Genomic DNA, 20830 nt, shown 5'->3' with positions numbered 1-20830 from the left:
AACAAAAAAGGTAGGGGCACCTGGGTGGTTCAGTCAGTTGAACATCGAACTTCAGCTCAGGTCATGATCTCATGGTTCGTGAGTTCAAGCCCCCATCAGGCTTGCTGCTGTCAGTGCAGAGCCCACTTCGGATCCTCTGTCCGCCCCCACCCCTACCCCTCCTCTGTTCACGCTCTCTCTCTCAAAAATAAATAATTTTTTAAAAATAAAAAGAACTAAAAAAGGTAGAAACACACAGGGTCTGGGATGCTGACCAGAAGTAAACTGTTCCACCCAGAGAGCCCCAGAAATGCTTAGGATTTGGAGGGGCTATGAACCGCAGCAGACAGGGTGAGGTGTGGAATTCAAAGCAGGGAGAATATTGGAAGTCTGTTAACAGACACTCTTGGCCCCTCCCTGGCCCCATCTAGTGAGGGACCCCCCCCCCCACCCCTCCAGCCCCATCCCTGCACATAGGGGTTGATTTTTTGGAGAAATTGAAGTTAAGAGGCCCTGGGCTTGGGGATACCAGGCACAATGAAGGGTGGGGTGAAACAGGCTTACAAGCATCCTAAAACAGTGGGATCCCAACCTCTTCCACTCCCCTACTTCCAGGACACCGAAATCAGGAGCATACAAGAGGGTAAAGTAATCTTCTCTGAGGAAACTGAAAGTCCCTAGGAAAGGGCCTCCAAAAGATAACATGTGGGAGTCTTCCAACAAAAGAACAGGCTTCAGCCCAGCAACTGTAGTGAAGCCCACCACCTGGCAAGCTCCATCTATCCACAGAGCTTCCTATCAGCTTGTTAGTGTCATGGGAACCAGTCACCAAGGATCACCAGCCAAGGACACTTAAGATAGGTACATTTCATTTTATGTAAATTAAACCTCAGTACAACTGACATTTAACCTCCCCCCCCTCCCTGCCTGCCCTTGACTAGCAAGCCTTAGGTAGCCAGAGATGATCAGATAGTACAAGTCTGTTTGAAGAAGAACATCAACCTATAAGAGTGACCAAAAAAGCAAGCAAGAGGGGCGCCTGGGTGGCGCAGTCGGTTAAGCGTCCGACTTCAGCCAGGTCACGATCTCGCGGTCCGTGAGTTCGAGCCCCGCGTCGGGCTCTGGGCTGATGGCTCGGAGCCTGGAGCCTGTTTCCGATTCTGTGTCTCCCTCTCTCTCTGCCCCTCCCCCGTTCATGCTCTGTCTCTCTCTGTCCCAAAAATAAATAAACGTTGAAAAAAAATTAAAAAAAAAAAAGCAAGAAAACAAAAAACAAAGGCACTTTGAGGGAACAGAGGTCACAAAAGGAGGAGAAGAAACCTGGGAAGTTAAAGATAGAGTCAAAATAAAGATTTCCACAGAAGGATTAGAAAATAAAAGGTGAGGAAATATCCTAGGAAGCAGAATAACAAGACAAAGAAATAGACAACAGAAGAGAAAAGATGAGAAAATTGGAGGATCAGTTGGGGAACTCCAGCATCCGACATTAGGAGTTCCAGAAATAGAGAATGCAGGAAACAGCAGGAAGAAAGTGATCAAAGCCATAATACAAAGTGATCAAAGAAAGTGATCAAAGCCAAGAACATGTCCCAGAACTGAAGGAATGAAAATCCTACTGAGTAACCAGCAAAATAAATGTTAAAATGACCACAGCAAGGTATGCCTGTGGAATTTTAGAATACCAGGCATTAAAGAGAAGATCCTGAAAAGTTCCAGAAAAAAAAATGACACACAAAGAATCAAGAAAAAGAATGGCATTGGCTTTCTCAACAGCAACACTGGAGAGCTAGGAGACCATGGAGCAGTGTTCTCAAAAATCTGAACGAACATAATTTCCAACCTAGAAGTCTATACTTGGTTGAACTATCGATCGAGGTTGAGGGTCTAATAAAGACATTTTCAGGCATATGAGATCTAAAGATTCTATGCCCTAGGCCTCATAGGGAGCACTGGGGAATGTGCTCCAGCAAAATGTGGACATAAAGTCAGAAAACAGGCCAAGGGATCCAGGAAATCCAACACTGAAGAGAGGTGAAAGGAAACCCAGAGTGATGAGGAGAGAAGATCTCAGTGCAACTTTGTGCAGGTCTAGAGAGCGCCCAGTCTCAATTGCACTAGGGACAATGTCTCAGAGGGGGAAAAAATAATCTGATAGATTACCTGATGTGTCAAAACGTATTGAGAGGAGAATTGCACTTCTGACAGAGTTTGGGGAGAATTGATCATAGATATGAAGACAACTAAGCAAGCAAGATCATCGTCACCATCATCATCATCACCATCAACAACATCAACACCAGAGAAAAGAAAAAGTTGCATGGAAAAGGAATTGTGGTTATAGCATATGATATGATTTATCCATTATTAGTATTGATATAGTCATAGTAATGTCCGCTACCAGTATTGATTGAGCTAGATGTACACATGGGCTCTTTAGAAATGAGGAGGTAAATACCTGAAAAAGCGGTTAAAAGAGTTGAAAAGGGTTTGTCCCTGAGAGTGGGGGTTGGGGGTGCAAAGGGGGTAGGGTAGAAAATTTGTGTGTTTTGTTACAATCCTTGAAGTACTGGGTGACTTGAAAATCTACATATGTGTATTACTTTGGCAAAAAAAAATGGTAAAAGGACACACAAGAAAATGTTTCAAAAACAGATTAGCAGCACGAACATATACTTTAGAAATACGAAAGTGCAATCAGAAAAAAACGTGGAAAATGAGTTTTGTGTTAAGATCATTTTACAATTTGACTTTTTAAACTATTTCACGTATCACTCTAATACAATTAAAAATACTTTAAAAGGCATGAAAGAAGGGCAGGAGTGTTCCAAGTAGCAAATACCAGATGTGCTAGACAAGTAGGTAGGAGGCGGAGTAAGATGGAGAGCTTTGGAGAGTTTGGGCAGGACTGGCAGGGAGGTCTTTGAGGGGAGTCACTGAATGTTTGGTGCAGGAGAACCACGTCAACTGATTTGCAATGAGAAGGGAGTTCTCCGTTGGAGAGACTTGCAGTTAGACCAGGTGATGTCCAGGAGAGAAGATGCCTGGCTGCCCCTGGGCCAGTTCTCAGCTTTTGGAGAGACCTGTATGATCCCTGGACCGGGGTATCTACCTCTTTCCCCTCAGAGCACTGCTGGAAGGAGCCCTGTTCACAGTTGTCCTCGAAACCCCACACTGGGTAGAAATCACTTAAGAAAAATCCTTGGTCAGGGCGCCTGGGTGGCTCAGTCAGTCAGTTAAGCATCTGACTTCAGCCCAGGTCATGATCTCACAGTTTGTGAGTTCGAGCCCTGAACTGGGCTGTGTGCTGACAGCTCAGAGCGTGGCGCCTGCTTTGGATTCATTCTCTCTCTCTCTCTCTCTCTCTCTCTCTGCCCCTTGCCGGCTCATGCTCTCTCAAAATATATATAAAAAATAAACGCTAAAAAAAATTTTAAAAAAAGAAAGAAAAATCCTTGGTCATATTACATGCCCAAGTTTTTGGTTCAGAAAATATGGTCACTATACTCATAGGCTTCAATAAGTTACTGTTTATGAGGATCGCTCCTGAGGATAGGAATTGGCATGGCTAAACCTTTTGAGAACCCCGGGGTCCCAAGTGACCTTTCATTAGGAGAGGGCTGTGGGAGTAGCAGGAGAAATTGATCTCTTCTCCTGACATGGATTGATAAAGGGAGGCCTGGTACCCTGCGTCTTTGCCTCTCTATCTAGACAGCTGAACCCAGTTGATAAAAAAGAGAAACTTTGGCATTCTGAAGAAACTAAATATTTTAGGGCCCGAAGATTGTTTGGAACTCAGCCAACATAGCCCCATTGTTTATAAATGAGGAACCAAGGTCCAGACAGCAGTGACTTATCCACGTCTGTGCCACCTCCCCCAAAATGGTGGCTCAGCTTCATGGAGTAAGAGGTAGACTGACCATTAGGCAGGGCATTTGCCCTCAGAGAGGTGTAGGAAAGCACAGCACTAATGATCATTGGTATCTACACATAGTTAATCATACACTAAATGCATAAAGGGCTGTAAACCTCTGAGGTGGGATGCCCCCCCTACGTTTAGGGTCCCATGATGCCATATACCCTCAAACTAGTAAGAATCAGCCCACAGTGAGGAGAACTGGTTAATTCATTCCTCATCATGGCTTAGAGATCTTTTGCTCCCCTCAGCTGCCATCTTAAGGACTGTAACGCCTCATATAGGCCTGCTTTTGGAGCAGAGATAGGTATCTAACAACCTCTCAGAAGAAAGAGCCCTAGAGAGGAAGGGTCTGTCTTGACATTAGGGAAGTCGGATAAGGGAACTCACCTTAACAGCACATATGTGCCCAGCACTGAGCTACCGATACAGTGGCATGTGATGGTAAGAGCACGAGCTTTGGGGTTCCTGCCAAGCTCCCCTACTTACATGATGTGTGGCCAATCATTTCAACTTCTCTGAGTCCTTGTTTGATCATCTTAAAGTTGGATGAGTAGTTCCCCCTTTGCAGGATCAAAGTAGATAATGTAGGGAAAGAGTCTGACACTGTGCCTGGTACATATAGGTGCTCAGTGCTGACGGAGGTGATTATATATGTTGCTTATGCTCAAAAGTAGATTGGGGCAGGCCAGTCCATGAGTTCCTGGAGGGTTCATATTTCCAGGTCTGGGTCTGGTATATGGTAGATTGAATCCATGTGTGCTGGGGCTTGGGGGTGGGATGGGGCAGCAAGAAGACCAGCCTGTCTGGAGCAGAGGGTTAGTGTTAGGGAGAGAGGCTGAGGGGCTTGGCCTCAATTCTGTTGGCAGTTGGGGAGTCATTGAAGTCAGACCACTCTGACCTGGTACCTGTGAATAATTGGGCCAGGCCTCAGAAGCAATCGTGTTGCTGCACAGTGAGATGGAAAGTTTTAATAAACATGAAAAGGTGCTCTATGGCCCTGGTCATCTGTCCCTTTACAGGACTGTGAGGCCAAAGGTGAGTACCACTGTCCTTGGCTGAACATGTACCATGTGCCAGGCAGATGCTGTGCAAGTCTTACCTGACAAGAAGAGGGATTCTCCCTCCACACACACACCCCATTTTACAAGTGAAAAAGCTGAGGCTGGGCATAGGGGAGTGCCTTTCCCAGAATTACGTGGCTAGTAAGTAGCAGAACTGGGAGCACAGTACTCACCCAGTCAGAGCTTCAACACCCTGATGCTTGCCTGCCCCACCTCGCTGTGAGTGCTCCATTCACTTTTCTAACAAATACTCCCTTCTGAGGTCCACCTCCCCTCCCTGTGCATCCATCTCTTGCTTTGCACTCAGCATAGATGATGCTCCCCTCACTGAGGACAGAGCCTGTGATGTGTTATCTCTGTCTTCTCTGTGGAAAAGGCACGGAGGGGATGGGGGGCACATAAAGGAGGAAGAAGAAGACAAAAGAGATAGGAAAGCCTGCTTCTACACTCTCCCACTTCTTCCAAGTTCCCTGGTCCTTCTTCCTCCCCTTCCCCACCCCTAAGGCACCAGCTTCACGGTCTCAATCCTCCCCCCACCCCACCCCCCACACCCCTCTGAGGAGGAGCTGCCAGAGGGGTGTGGTTCAGATTTCACTCATTCCCTTGGGTTCCTTCAAAGCTGTCCTCCACTCCATTCTCTTCTCTCGCAGTTCCTTCACCTCTGAGGGGGCCTCACAATGGAGAAGGCAGGGCCCGTGTAGTAGAACGGAGCCCAGCAGCTGACTCACTTACCCTCTCAGCCTCATTCTGTTCATCTAGAAAATAAGCAGGTTGGACCAGGCAATTGGTGAAGCCTTTGCTATGTTGTTAATAATACCTGGTATTTGTCTGCTGGGTTCCAAAGGGCTTAATCATCCCAACAGCCCTGCCAGGATTGGCGTTGTGTTCCAAGTGGGGAGACTGAGGCTCAGATCCTAAGAAGGGGGGTGGCTTGCCTGGGTCACAGGGCTGGTAGATGGCAGAGCCAATATCTGAAGTGAGGTCTCTCTGGGTTTAAAGCTTGGGCTTTGCCTTGGCCCAAGCTGCAGGCTGCCTCTCAGCCACTCTGATTTGGGCCTTACCTTTCACTGGGACCCACTGGGACCCACATGGTTGGCTCCTGGCACCTCCCTGACCTCACCCCCTACCGTTCCTCCCTTTGCTCAGTGCACTCCAGCCATGCTGTCCTCCTCACTGTCCCAACAAATGGCTAGGCCCTTTGCCATCTCCCAGTCTTCTCACTGGTTCTTCTCTGGATGAGATACCCTACCCCTCATTTTCATAACATGTATTAGGTCACCAGGTCATTGCATAGGGCACAGGGAGAAGAACAGAGAAGAATGCTGACTTTTTTCTTTTTTTTTTCTGTTTCCCTTTCAGATCTGATGGTGAGAATTCCAGGACAGTCAGGTCAGTACCCCCTTTCTCTAGTAGCAGTTGGGAGATGGGGCAGGGACTGGGGTGGGGCCCTCTGATTTCCAACTTGGGGATCCATGGGCAGGGGTGGGGGCCAACCCCAGGGGTTTTGTCCCGTTGGTATTAGGGATGGGTGTGGAGCAGACTGGGAGGGCTGGGTGAGTGTGGCAGGCATGGGAAAGGGGTTGAAAATTGTTCCTCAGTCTTTCTGACCCTAGCTACTCTGGGCTGAGCTGGGCTGAACCCCAGAGGGATTCATGGTTGCTGCCCAGATGGGAAAGCCGACTTGCAGAGAGGTCGGCTCTGGACCTGGGACCTTCTCCACCTTTTCCTTCCAGGAGAAGAGGGTATGAGAGAAGTGGGGCTTCTCTGTCTAGTGTTGGTGCTCTACCCCAAACTGCACTAGCCCTGAGTACTGGGATCTGGGTGGACTTTTAATGTGACACAGTCTACACATTAGAAACATACATCATGGTGCCAAGTGCACATTTTTTTTTTTTTTACATGCTTGGTAAAAAGGATTTACAAGCTTCAGTAAGTTTTCAGGGTGTGATCAGTTGGCCGCTTGTGGGGGCAGGAGTAAAATGGGGGTAAAGAAAAGGGCTATTTATGAATTTCCCAGGCCTTAACCCATCAGAAGCTTCATGAAGACACAAGTGTGAAGGATAGGGGGTCTGGGTCTACACGGGAATGGTGGGGGGACTCAGGATAAGGCTCGCTCAGGCTCAGCATCTAGGCCAGGGGTGATCTCTGAGATGAGATGGGCCCAGGCAACAAAGGGATGGAATGGGTATACTCAGTCCCAGCCAGGATTGTAACTAGCATATACAGTGCCTTTGTGAAGAGTAGAATCCACTGAGTTGATCAGTTGGAGGAAAGTTCCCTTTCTACTGGTCTACTGTGGCCCCTCACTGGGGTTCCCGGCTTAGTGAACAGAGCACAGGATACCATTTCAGTCCCCTACTTGTGGCCTCTTGGCTGTGAACCCTTGTATGGGGCACAGCTTGCCCAACCATATGTGGCAACCCAGGTCCTGCCATTCAGGCAGTAGATATGGGAGGGAGGCAGAGGATCCCAGCATACAGATGGAAGTGTGTAATGGGACACACCGTGTCCTGGCATCCCAAGCAGGGGCTATGGGATGAGCACACTGATGAGGGCCAAGGTCGGGACTGTGGGGTGGGAGCACACTTGTGTCAACAGGAAAGCAGGGGAATGTGACAGATGCAGTCAGGCCCAGTGTCCAGGCAAGGAGTACATGACAAGATGCAGTTAGTCCCAGGATGCAGCCAAGGAAGGTGGCATGGGCACAGCCTTTCCTAGCATTTAGGAAGGCACTAGTCTAGCAAAGGACCTGGGTCCCACTGTTCCACTGTGGGTTTGGAGAAAAGCAACCTGGCATGGCTCCAAGCACAGTCATAGGCCTCCACACTGATATCCCTGCTACTTGTTGAAGAATCCTATTAAAGGCATCTCTAGCTCTCAGCTCTCCCAGCAGGGGAGTTCCTGGGACCTATAGCTCAGGGTATTTACTAATGATCATAATCATAAGTCATGATGACATGTATTGGGCCTTTACAACTTATAGAAGTCATCAGGGACTTTCTTTCATTTGATCCTCCTAGTGACACTGTAGGTGGAACCCAGGCTGGCCTTATCATCACTGTTTTAGAGTTGAAGAAACTGAAGCTTGGGCTGGTTATGGGTTTTGCCTACAGCCACACAACTCATAGATGGCTGGGCCAGGATTCAAACCCAGGTCTGCCTGGCACCAAGCCCGGAGCCCTGCCCACGCTGTCACTGTGGGAGCTCTTGACAGCCTTGCAGATAATAATAATCATCCTCATCATCATCCTAATATTAGTAATGATAGCAGTTATCATTTGCTCCTCGCATATTAAGAACTCTGAACATGATCTTATTTAATGTTCATAACAGCCCTATTAGATGTAGATTGGGATCCCTGATTTACAGATGAGGAAAATGAGGTTCCCCAGAGGGTCAGTGCCTTGCCCAAGGAAAGAAAAGCAATAGGTCAGGGTAGCATCACTCTGACTCATACCCTGTGCTGTCTGGTTCCAAAGCCAGCATTTGTTTTATGGAGACTTGCTTCCCGACATCCATCCTGTGTCCACAGCCCAGGAGGCTACAGCAGCCTCGAGGACTCAGCAGTTGGGAAGGGAAGGTCACACTTGGGCTGTGGAAGGGTCTTAAAACATAGCACTTGTGGGGAAGATCTTGCAAACTTGGTTGGTAGACCCTTGAACTTGGAACCAGGGCTGTGTGAGGATGCTCACAGGACCACATGTAAATTCTTGAGCTGGCTTCAGCTAGGGGTCTAGGGAGAGCTTCCTGGAGAAGGCAGAATCTGATCTGGGCTGTGGAGGACTGACATGCAGGCTTTGCAGTGGAGGGTGGGGGCACATCCCTGGGAATGTAGCCAATATGCATCAGAAGTGAGGATGGGACTCCAGGGGGGCGCAGTTGGCTGGGCAAAAACAGATCCGGGCAGGAAAAGAGCTAATGTTAAAGTTCAGAACACGGACTGATACCTTCTGTCATCAGTGGGAGCCAGGGAAGGCTAGAGGGGAGAGGCTGAGCTCTGCAGCATACCAAGGGCAGCAAGTAGATCCAGGTAAAGGGCTCCATTTATGGCAGGTCACTTTCTAGTTATGTGCTTTTGGACAAATCTGTTCATCCCTTGGAGCCCCAGTGTCTTTATCTAATAAGCACTGTGTGTGCATAAAAGGGAGAGGCTGGGGTGGGTGAGAAGAAACACCAAGGAGAGGAGCGAGGCCTTGGCAGTTGTGGAAGCAGGGTAGGTAGATTGAAAACCACGGAGGCCTGAGGGCTTCTAAGTATGGGGTGGTAGAGGAAGTGTGGAGTCTAATTAGAGCTGAACAGCTGGTGTTGCGCGAGGGCTGTGGGCACAGGAAGGTGCCCGGACTTCCTGTAGGTTTGTGAGAAGTTGTTAAGCCTACAGGCACTTTAAACCAAGGCCCTTGGAGGGCGATGGCTCAAGTTCACAAAGCCAGCTCTTAGCAGAGCCTGTTTCCTAGCCAGTGTGCTCTCTGCAAAGTCACTGAACTTCTCTGATCCTTGGTTTCCTGGCTGGTGAAATGAGGATGAGGATTCTGACTTGTCCAGGTCAGATGAAAGAAATTAAAGTAAAACAATGTTCAGCATAAAATAGTGCTCAATATGTTGTAGTGCCCTCCACCCTCCTCTACGCCCAATCCACTGTCTCTTACTGGATGGTCAAGCTTGAGAGATGTGGAGAAGTGTGGGGAGAGGCAGGAGGGGCCAATACGTCCCAGGGGTCCCAGATTTGGAGGCGGTGCCACAGTAGGGAAGGTCGGGCTGAAACTGGGGGGCCTTGGGGACAGGGCTGGGGTTGCCAGGCACACAAGGAGGAGAGCCGAAGAGGTGGCCTGTTGCTAGGGAAGGAGGGAGGAGGTGGGGGAGCCACTGACACCCACAGAGCCAGGGATGTCCCCATGGCAACGGGAGCCCGCTGCATTTGGGAGGAGAAGTGGGAGGAGGAGCCACGGTTGGCTCTGTTCCCAGAGGAGGCCTCCCACTCTGGGCCTCAGTGCCCCCCATCTACCAAACGGGAGTTTGGATTAGGTAATCTCTAAAATGCTTCCTTGTTTTGACCTCCTGGCAATCTGGGGTGGCTGAGACTGCAGGGATCTTCCAAGGCTCCCCCATCCACAAGTCGAAGACTCCACCAGTCCCTGGAGGCAACCCAGCTGTGTTGGAGTCTTCCCTTGCCAGGCTGAGTCCTGTTCAGCATAGCCTGGTTGCCCGCCCTGCCCCAGCCCTCTGTTCTCACCACTTCCTGTGCCTGAAAACCTTGTCACTTAGTGTCTGCTGAAAGCTTTCTGGCTCTGGGAGCCCAACTCCAGTCCTCCTCACTCTGAGAAGCCTTCCCTGGCTGCCCTAGTCCACCCTGCCTACTTTCTCCCTCCTGGGATGCTCTGACCCCAGAGTTGCTCCTCCTGCTGCCCTTAGTATTCACTGCTGCCGTTTATCTGGCAGCTTCTAAGATCTGGGCTCCACACAAGATGCTTGACAGGCTCAAATCTTTGCAGTCCATCTTTGGTATCATATCGCAGACCCCCATTTTACATATGAGGCAGTTCTCTGTGAGGTTCCCCAGGTACCATGTGGTAGAGCCAAGCTTGGAACTTGGCTCTGTGTTATTGCCGGTACCCTGGGCCTGAGGTGGGGTGTTAACAGCAGGAGCACTTACTGAGTGTTAGCTAAAGCTGTTATATGCCAGGCACCATGCTGGGCACTTTACCTATATTCTCTCATTTAATGTCCATAATGATGCTAGAGGGTGTATATTCTTGTCATTTTGCTGATGAGGAAACTAATCTTAGGGAGCTGAAGGCATTTATCCCATAGTAGAACTAGGATAGGAATTCAGACCATCAGAGGTGCAGTCACCACAGTATACTGGGGTCAACTCAGTTGTATTCCAGAAGCACGTAGAGCATTCCCTATGTACCATACCTGTGTTGGGTGGTCTGTTGGGGGTGGGGAGACAGAAGCGGGGTACAGACACAGATATGCCAGCTCCAGCAAGCCCAAATGAGAGTGTGCTGAAGAGGAGAGGCCAGTTGTAAGGACAAGAGTCTGGAGGGGGTACAGCTGGAATAACAGTGAGATAGAAGAGGATGGTGTGGGGGAGTTGGGTAATTTTCCCAAAGAAGGTACCATTCCAGGAAGATCCTGAGGGAAAGAAGGGGTAAGAGGGTCTTCCCTCCCCTTCCAGTTTGTGTTCCTCTGCCTCCGCCTGGCCTAGCCCCAGGAAGTGGGTGACCCCTAAGCTGGCTGCGTGCCTGGTTGGAACCAAAATAAACTTGCCTTCTCTCTCTTCCCCTCCCCTTGCCTCTGTCCCCTCTGTCCTGGCTTTAATTAGCAGCCCCGGGGATGAGTCACTTGGCAGCTGGGGAGGGAGGCTGCACAGAGCCCAGTCAAGCCCCGACTCCTGCCCTGAGCTTTGTGGGCAAGCACCACTGTGTTCATGCGCCTATGTGTGCTCCTGCGTGGCCCCTGCTTCTGTGTCCGTGCGGGCGTGAGGAATGCAGAGGTGCTGGCATGTGTCCATGTGTGTCTGGGTATCTGCATAAAAGCATATCCAGCCATTGCTGCCTTTGTTTCTGCATGCCACTGAATGTCAGTGTGTGTGAGTGTGTGGCTATAGTGTGCGTCTGTGGAAGCAAGTGTCAGGAAATGAGGGAGCATTTGAATGAGCAAACACAAACACTTTATGATTGCACCCACCCCTCCCTATATAATGTTCTTTATGTGGTCTTGCTTATGCAAACCCTGCACTTATATCCCCAATTTTCCCTTGTCTGAGTCTGGGTACATTTTGTTGCAGGGAACAGAAACCTACTCAAACTCACTCCAGAATGTAAAGGGTGGGGGGTGGACTATTGTGAAGCTACATCTCACCGAATCTGAGAAATTAAGTGTGTGTGTGTGTGTGTGTGTGTGTGTGTGTGTGTGTATATATATATATATATATATATATATATATATATATATATATAGTCAGGCCTCACACCAACTGGAAACAGGACCAAGAAATCGAGGACCAAGATTACTTGCCCTAGTTCCCTTTCCCTCCTCTCTCTCTGCATCTCCCAGTCCCATGTCTCATCTCTCTGTGTATCTCATGGCTTGCTTGGTCTCTGTCATCTCTTTGTCACTGACTCACCTCTCTGGACTAGCTTCATCTGCGTTTGTTTATACGATCTGATGTGGCTGCCAACCTGGAAGCTTAAGGGTCCATTCCATATGACAGTGTTTCTGTCCAGCCTATGGGAACAGGCGGCAGCAAGGGGCTGTAGGTGGGAGTCAGTTCTCTTAGAAGTGGGTGAGGGTAGAGAGGTCAAATACATCTCCAGCTAGCAGTTATTGTGGGTCCACACATGAGGTCAGAGACTCGGGGGCGGTCTGCTCAGAAGCCCATGGTTGTTAAATTGCCTGTCCATTAAGGTTTTGGTTCCTTTTCTAATGCAAGTTGACCTTTGCTCACTGTGCTTTCAAGTTCCATGCACTTGCATTAAAACACCCTCATTTTATCTAAATAATTCCCCCCTTTTTATGCCAGAACAGCTTTTAAGTGCACAGTGAATATTACCATTGCTACCAGTGTGTGGTGATTTTCATAGCCTCAGAACAACTAACATAATGCTACTCATGGTACAGCTACTACTGAGTTCTTGGTTGCTTCGGGAATTTTCACATTTTATTAGTGCAGGGACTGAATTTATAGTTATCTGCAGTATATAATTATAAGTGCACATTATCAATATTATCAGCTTGACGCTTGGGCTTACTTTTCCATTAATACAAACCCCTGCAGTTTTTACATTAATTACAGAGAGAATTAATGACCTCTTAGACAAGTTTTCACCTATGAGTAAAGAGTTCAGAACCAGCTGTGCCCATAATGACTGTTCTCCAGATGCAGGGGCAATGCCCACGGCTTTGACTTTGGCCTTTGCCTTGCATCCTCTGGCTGAGACTTAGAGGCTGCCCACCGCCTCCTTGGGGGCCTCCTGTTTCTGGCTTGCATATAGAAGGTGCTGTTATTTTTAATATTTTAAATAGGAATGATAGTTTCCTTATTATCATTAAAGCCATCTTCTATGTGTAAACGGTAAATATGAGGTTGGAGAGATTATCCCAGGTTCAAGGCAGAGTCTCCTTCAACTTCTCCCCTCCCCCCCTTTTTTACTATTCCAAATATTAATAATTGCTTTGATCTGCAAAATGTCTGCTGTGTATTGGGTACTGTTAGGGAGCATTTGGCACACATTCTCTTTAAGCCTCCTGGCCACTCTGCCAAGTAGAGATGATTGTGGGCACTTTACAGCTGGGGAAACTGAAACCTGTAGAGGTAAAGTGACTTCCCAGAGTCATCCATCCATCCACCCACCTATCCAACCACCCATCCACCCACCCACCCATCCATTCACCCATCTATCCACTCATTCACTCAAGGATGATTTCTTGAGTACCTACAATGTGCCAGACACTGTGCTAAATTAGATTCAGCTGATATACTGATGAATCATAGAAGTCTGCTCTGAGGAAACTCACTGTCCAGGAGGGAAAGAGATGAGGAAATAGACAATTACAGGGGAAGTATAGGGCGGGAGCATCTCAGAAGTATACTGTACCCAGCCTGAGGGGCTGGAAGGCCTCTCTAAGCTGATACCTAGGCTGAGACTTGGAGGATGAGTACAAGCTGGCCAGGTGAGGACTGGGGGTGGGGTGAGGTGAAGCCGAGAGGAGAGAGTTGCAGGCAGAGCAGGAAATGTATGCTGGAACTGTGGGAGGCGTGTTTGGCACCTGTGTTTGTAAAGAATTAAAGCTGTTTCTGCAGAGGAATGGGACTGTCATAAGCCATGGGCTGGGAAGGGCGCAGAAGGTAAATTGGGAGGCTGTAACTGGGACCCCAGTCAGTTAGGCCCAGAGCTGAGGAGCTGCAGGACCCAGGAGCACAGTTTCCTTGCTTCCAGGCGCACCTGGTCCTGGTACCCACTGTGGGTCAGCCTGGGCAGCATCAGGCCAGGATTCTAGTGACCACAGTGCCCTCTAGTGTCCACCAGCCCATCTTGCAGCCTCCACCTCAGTGTGGATTGTCTACCACCACCACCATGTGCTGACCTGTGTGTCTGGGTGCCCTGTGCTGGATTCTGGGGACACTGGGATAAATAAGGCAGCGCCCCTGTCCCCACAGAGCTCCCGGCCCAGAGGGAGAATCAGCTTGTGGACAGACAAGGCTGAGACAAGTGCAGGGTGGGAAGGAAACAGGGAAGGGGCCAGGGCCTGTTCCAGGGGGCACAACCTGTAAGCTGACTTGTGAGTAACTAGGGGGAGCTAGTGAGGTGGGGAGGTGGCAGTGGGGGTGGGTGGTGGGAATGGATTTTTGAGCAGAGGCAAAGATGAGGCTGGGACAGCAGTGTGGCAGAGAATGTAAGCACTCCTGTCTGGGTGGAGCACTGGTTGAGGATCAGGGGCAGGGGAAGGCTGAGTCTAGCTGGGGGGGGGGGGGGGTAGGAGTCAGCTCAGAGAAGGTTCTAGGAGGCCTGCCACTAGCTCATGGTGGGCGCTTAGCGAATGGAATCATATAAGGAGCTTCCCTGCTCTTTTGGGATCATAAACCCATGTGAGGATCTGATGAAAGCTACACTTTCCCCCCAAACATGCTGTTACTCATTAATATTTTCCATACAACTTCAGGGGCTTTGAGGCACTTCCCCTCCCCCAGTGTCTGTACATGAACCACAGGCTGCCAAACTGCTCTTTGTATAAATACCAAAACTTTATCGTGGCCTCCGAGGCTCTGTGTGATTAGAACCCTGCCTATATCTCCAGTCTCACCTCTCTCCCCTTTGCTTTTTCCACTCAGCTGCATTGGCCTTGCAGTTCCTGGAAATATCACCTCAGATCGTTTGCCCAAAATGTTTCCTTTGCCTGGAACACTCTCTCCTGCTGCCTCCTCTTTTTGCCCAGCTTAATTCCATTAGCTGTTGAATGTCTGTCTCCTCTCACTTGGATATGAGCTCCATGAGATCAGGACATTGACTACCCTGAGCCCCTGCTGTATCAGGCCCCTGGCCCAGTGCCGGGTCCACAGGATCTGTGGAATAAGTGAATGAAGGCCTGCTGGTGCCCTGTGGCTGGGTCAAGCTGCTCACCATTAATTCCTTCTTCCTTTCAGCCCCTGGTGGGTCATCACATGAATCTACCCAACAGTCTCAGATATGTCTGAATTCCAGGAGTGGCTCAGAAATATTTTCCTAGAATCCTCCCCATCCCTGAAACAAATAGGATTCCCGTGGGTCTCCCCTGTCTTCTTGGGAGACGTGTCAGACTCCTTTAGGCTCAAGCTGACTCTACACCGTAGATGCGCATTCGTTTCACTGAATCATCACAAGAACCCATGAGGTAGAAATTGCCACTTGTCTTTTAGAGATAAGGTAACTGAGCCTCAGAAGCGTTATCCAGCTGGAAAGTGGTAGAGCTGGGACTTGTACTTGCTCTACCAGGCACCCAGGTGTGGGATCTTGGCCTTAACACAGGAGAAGGAGCTTGCCCAAGGGCCACAACATCAGCCTTATGGCCAGGACTAGAATTTCTGTCTCTCAACTCCTACCAGGCCAAGAGGAAGGTCTGGGCCAGAGGTGCAGCCATTAGGGCAGTAACTGCAAATGGGCACAGAGCACAGCGGCTGCAGGAGCTAGGAGAGTTGCTCAAGGAGAGAGAAAAAAGCAGGGGTCAAGGCCAGAGCTCTGGGGACCAGGGTCTTTAGAGGGTAGGAAGAGGGAGAAGAGACCACAAAGGGCCTGCAGATGCCAACTTTGCGGTGGTCCGGAGGGCCTATCTCTCTCAACGGCTTTGGCTTTCTTGAGAGGAACCAGCTGCCCCAGCAGGGAGGCAGGAAGGCAGGAAGGCTGGCCTGTTGCCTGTCAGTTCCTATTCCTTCTAGATCATTGCCCCCCCTGGCCCCTCCCAGGGCCGCCTTCTGCTCAGAACAGCCAGGGGCCTGGGCTCTGGGGCTGTGAAAGGACAAGAGCACTCTGAGCTGGATCTGTGGGACTCTTCAGGAATCCCCCATCCTTCCAACCCTCCAAATTCTCTCCTTTCTCCAGCCTCATCCAAAGGAAGGAGAGAGAGAGAGATTCCTGTGATGAGTAGGTGGGGAGTCAGGGCATCTGGATTCTAGTCTGACTGGCTGTGTGAACATTAGCAAGACTCTTCCCCTCTCTAGGCCTCAATTTCCCCATCTGTAAAGTCAGGCAGGGCAGTTTCCTTGGAAGAAGAGCCTCTTGATGGAGAATGGTGTTTCTTCTGATTTTTGCTTTTCTCTTCAGGGAGCATTTCTCGTAGCCAGTCCTGGGAAGCATACACAGGAGAATGCAAGCTTATCGCAGTAATCAAGCATATTGGCCAGGGTCTTGCCTTGATTTCCCCAAATGGGTAATTTGAATATTACTTGATCTGCAGCATCCAGGCACAACAACAAAACATGGTCTCTAATTGTGCAGAAGATGAGAATGTGAAAAGCTTCTGTGGAAAAGTTTCTGTACTCACAAGCCAGCAATATGGCCGAGGGGACCGATCCAGATCTGGGGAATGGTCAAACCAGGTCTCAATCTTGGGGTTCTGCCACTTTGTAGCTGTAGTACCGGTACTGAATTACTTAATGTCTCTCCATCTGAGTTTTCTTGTCCGGAGAATAGGGCTAGTGACACACACTTGACAGGGTTCTTGGGGGAGATTCCAGCAGAGATGCACATGGGGAGCCTAGCCTGGGGTTTGGCCCAGAGGAGTCACTGTGAGTTCTCAAAACTGCTTCCCCTTACTTGGAGTTCCCATCCTTCCTGAGGGAGCAGGGGAAGGAGCAAAGTTTCCAGTTGCAGTCTGGCCAACAGCCCAGCTGGCCTGGCCCCGCCTCCTTGGTTCCTCCTTCTAGGGAAGGGCTGGGAGGAGGGGGTGGTGACACAGTGGAGGCACCGCCCGGCCAGGGGGCCTGCCCTCGGGACAGGTCCAGACCCATGGAGCCCTCCGGGAGGAGTAGCAGGTAGGAACCTAGCCCCCCCCACCCCCGACCCTGCAGCCTGACCCCCTCCTTCCCTGCCCCGGCCTGGACTTGGTCCTTGGGCTGCTGATTCAGCAGCCTCCTGGCTTCCTGGTTCCTGGCTCCCCTCTTGGACTCTTGGAGGCCTTTGGCTTGGGGAGGGAGCTAGCGAGAGAGGGTGAGCGCATGGGCATCGGGGTGCCCCCCGCACTGTGAGGACCCTGGAGCCCTGAGCAACACAGTCCATGGCCTATGAGGGGTGTAACTAGTGGCTGCTTTGGCATGCTAGCCTGGCTCAGCACTGCAGGGCTCCCCCATAGCCGCTGAGATTCTCTGATACTAACATTCCAGCAGCCTAAGGGTCTCTGTGTCTCAGATTTAATGAGATAATGAGTCAAGGACTGGGGCTGGTGACTGGCACATAGATGGCACTTGAGAGACAGTCATTCTGATGATGATGCTTATTCCAGAGTCTCTGACAAGAACAGGCTCAGATTCAAAGATTCTCTATAAGGATCTAAGATTTGGGCATCCTCAGAATCACAAGTGAGATGCTGGGCAGCTGGCCTGGCCTGCAGCCACATCTCCTGGCCTTTACTTGGGCTTTGGAATGGCCAGACCATGACCACAATCTGCCTTCAGGGGCATGTGGGGGAGAGGGGCTGGCTGACCTGGAAGGGCCAGTTCCACTCCCAGCACCTGCCCTGCTCAGGGTAGACCAGGCCCTCAGCCTCACTACCCTACTGTCCCTCCTCCCCCAGGCCCATTCTCTGGACTTTAATCATGGAAAGCAGGAGGTACAGGGGCCTTTGGACCCTGTGCTAGGGGTGGGGGTACAGCGCTGGGGGGGGGTGGAGTGTGGTCCGTGTCCTGGGCTAGGGGCACAGCACTGGCCTTGGAAGCAAAGACTCCTACTGGGAACCACCCTGTCCTCTGGCTCACTGGGCTCCACCCACCCACTCAGCCCCAGTCCCATCCGTCACTTAGGCCACTGAGACCTTGGCAGCTCTCCTCCCGCCCTCGCCTCTCCTCTCCTTTGCTCTGGCGCTCTCTGCCTCTCCCTGTCCTCTCTCTGTGTCTTTTGTCTCACCATTCCTCTGTCTTCCTCTTTCTCTGTCTTTCTCCTTTTCTGTCTTACCCTTTCCGTGTCTCTTTCAGTTTCTCTCTGTCCCTCTCCCTCTCCTCCTACAGTGTTTCCTCCACCCACCTGGCCTGGGTTCTTCCCCCTCTTTGGATCCAGAGTCTCCTCTCCCTCCATGCCTTCCTCCCTTCTTGTAAGGGGTCTTCTATAAGGGGGAGGCCCCCATATATCTTTTCCCTTTCTCTTTCATCCCCTCTCCCCTCCCCTCTTTCCTACCTGTGTGGCGTCTGGTGTGAGGAGGGCTCCCTTCCCCCTTCCCTGCTGTGGTGTCCCAGTGTCTCCGTGGCTTAGGTCCCCACGGAGTCACCTGGAACACAGGAGGCCCAGACTGGCTCTTTTGTCTCTGCTGCCCCCTGTTGTCGTTGTGTTCTGTTTGTGGTTCGAGTGCCGTCCTCTCTTTCTTGACTTTGTGTTTTTTTTTTCTTTTTTTCTTCCTTCCTTCCTTCCTTCCTTCCTTCCTTCCTTCCTTCCTTCCTTCCCCTCCTTCCCTCCCTCCTTCCTCTCTTTCCCTCCTTCCTTCCTCCCTTCCTTCCTTCCTCCCTTCCTCCCTTCCCTCTCTCCCTTCTCTCCCTTCTTCCCTGCCTCCCCACCTCCCACCCCTCCTCTTCATTCCCAATCCTCCACCACCCATTCTTCCCAGTCTTCCCTTTCCCCTTCTCACTTCCTCATCCCTACTCCCCACCCGGCCTCTCCCTTCCCTCCCTGTCTCTTTCTCTGTCTCTCTGTCTCTCTGTCTCTGTCTCTCTCTCTCTCTCTCTCTCTCTCTCTCTCTCTCTCTGTCTCTTGCTGTCTCTCAGGTCCACAGCGTCTCATACTCTACACCAGTATTGCTGTCCTACTCAGGTCCTTGACTCCATGAAGCTTACCCCCTCAGGCAGGCTGGCAGAGAGCAGGTAAGAGCTAGACCCATCCTTCCCCTCATCCTTCACCCTTCCAGACAAATCTGCAATAGCATTGCCAGACCCTCTCCCCCATCTCCCTCTAGCCCCCCTGAGTGATTGTGGAATGAATGTCTGAGCATGTGAGAAGAGTGACTGGGAGACCAGGTAGGAGACCAAAGAGGAGATTCAGATTCTGTTTGTAGTTTATGCTTCCTTAAAAATCCTTCCGCAGATACACGTCCCCATTCCCAAAGGCGGGAGTGGTTGGTTCTACAATATGTAATATTTGAGCTGTTTTGAAGAATGAGTAAGAGTTTGCCGGTTGGATAGGATGGAGAAGGATGTTTAGGCAGAGGGAACAATCACTCACACCTTTGAGAACATTATTTCCAAGTTAATGAGAAATCACATTTTACATTTTCTAATTATAAGGCAATAAAATGAAATATAGCAACAGCAAAAAAAAAAAAAATAGACCCATTTGAAAGTTTAAAAAAACACTTGTGTGAAAGAGGAAATAAGAATGGAATTTATAGACTATTTAAGATAAATATCAATTGTAGACTATTTAGAATAAATGTCAATGGGAATACTGTATATTAAAACCTATGGGATGTGACCATGGGGGTTCCCAGAAGAAAATGTAGAGTCTTAAATGTTTTTATTAGGGAACACAACAGTTTAAATTAAACAAATTATCCCACTCAAAAATTTAGAAAAATAACAACCAAATGAAAGCAGAATAAAGTAATTACTATAGATAAAACCAGAAATTAATGAAATAGAAAACAAAAGATTTGATAAACTAAGAGGTGGTTTTTGAAAAGACCAGCAAACTAGACAGACTATTCTCTGGCAGATATGACTGAGTAAAAAGCAAGAAGAAACATAAATAAAATAAGGTATGATGAAGGGGATTTAACCACAGATTTTGAAGAGATGAAAAAAGTCATAAAAGATGCTCTGTATAATTTTATACCAATACATGTGAAAATATAGGTGAAATAGGTGGTTTTCTAGGAAAATATAAATTACCAAAATGACTTAAGCAGTGACAGAAAACTTGAATAGAATAGAACAATATAGAAGAAGTTAAAAATATGGTCAAAGTTTTCTCCTCAGAAATGGTACCAGGACCCAACTGGTATTACGGAAGTGGTGGTATGATGGAAGTTTTATTGAATCTGGAAAGATCAGATAATGGAAAAAGATGGGCAGCTCCACTTCATTCCAGAAAACTAGTATAACTGGATAGGTTTAGAGAAGGAGAGAGAGAGAGAACGAACTATAGCCCAATCTCACATTTCAATAGTCATACATTTTTTTAAATAAAAGATTATCAAACTGAATCCATCAGTGTATTGAAAGAAGAACATATCGTGACAAATGAAAGTTTGTCCCAGCAGTGCAGGGATTGTTAAACATTAGGAAAGCTGTTATTTTAATGGATTACATTAATAGATTAAAGTAAAAAGAATGTATAACTATCTCCATAAATGCTGAAAAAATAATCTGATAGAATTATATATCTGTTCTTGGTTTTAAAACTCTTAGTAAGTGTCCTAGTTATTTCTTACTTGTATTGGTATGATTTGTTACACAGCCATAGATAACTAGTACAGTAAGCTGTCAGTGAAAACATCCTTATTTTGATAAATAATTTTTTATCAGAAACCAAAGATAATCACCAAATTTAATAGTGAACTACTAGGTAAATTCCTATTAACCTCAGGAACAAAATAAGTATGACTGCTATCACTGTCACTAACCAACATTTTTTCCTAGAAGTTTTTTTTAAATTTAATTTATTTATACTAGAGAGAGAAAGTGAGTGAGCACGAGCAG

General features: G+C 48.8%; 1 protein-coding gene across 9 annotated transcripts in view; it reads left to right on the top strand.

The window, feature by feature from the left end:
• The window catches only part of IQSEC2 (IQ motif and Sec7 domain ArfGEF 2), a 78564-nt gene that overhangs the window by 18613 nt on the left and 39121 nt on the right, over positions 1-20830 (top strand). For 2 of the 9 annotated variants that reach the window (XM_045470643.1, XM_045470638.1), the window contains exons 2-3: positions 6316-6345; positions 18902-18997. The exons of 1 other annotated variant lie outside the window; for it this stretch is intronic. In XM_045470643.1, coding sequence (XP_045326599.1) covers positions 6316-6345; positions 18902-18997 — 126 coding nt within the window. Of the gene's footprint in view, positions 1-6315; positions 6346-16836; positions 16967-18744; positions 18998-20830 lie in introns of those variants that run through there. 6 more of the 9 variants (XM_045470645.1, XM_045470641.1, XM_045470647.1 and 3 more) reach the window with 4 other exon arrangements.

Source organism: Leopardus geoffroyi, chromosome X (assembly GCF_018350155.1).
Source record: "Leopardus geoffroyi isolate Oge1 chromosome X, O.geoffroyi_Oge1_pat1.0, whole genome shotgun sequence".
Classification (NCBI taxonomy): domain Eukaryota; kingdom Metazoa; phylum Chordata; class Mammalia; order Carnivora; family Felidae; genus Leopardus; species Leopardus geoffroyi.
The sequence above is the reverse complement of the archived record's forward strand: the minus strand, read 5'-3'. Positions and strand labels throughout refer to the sequence as shown.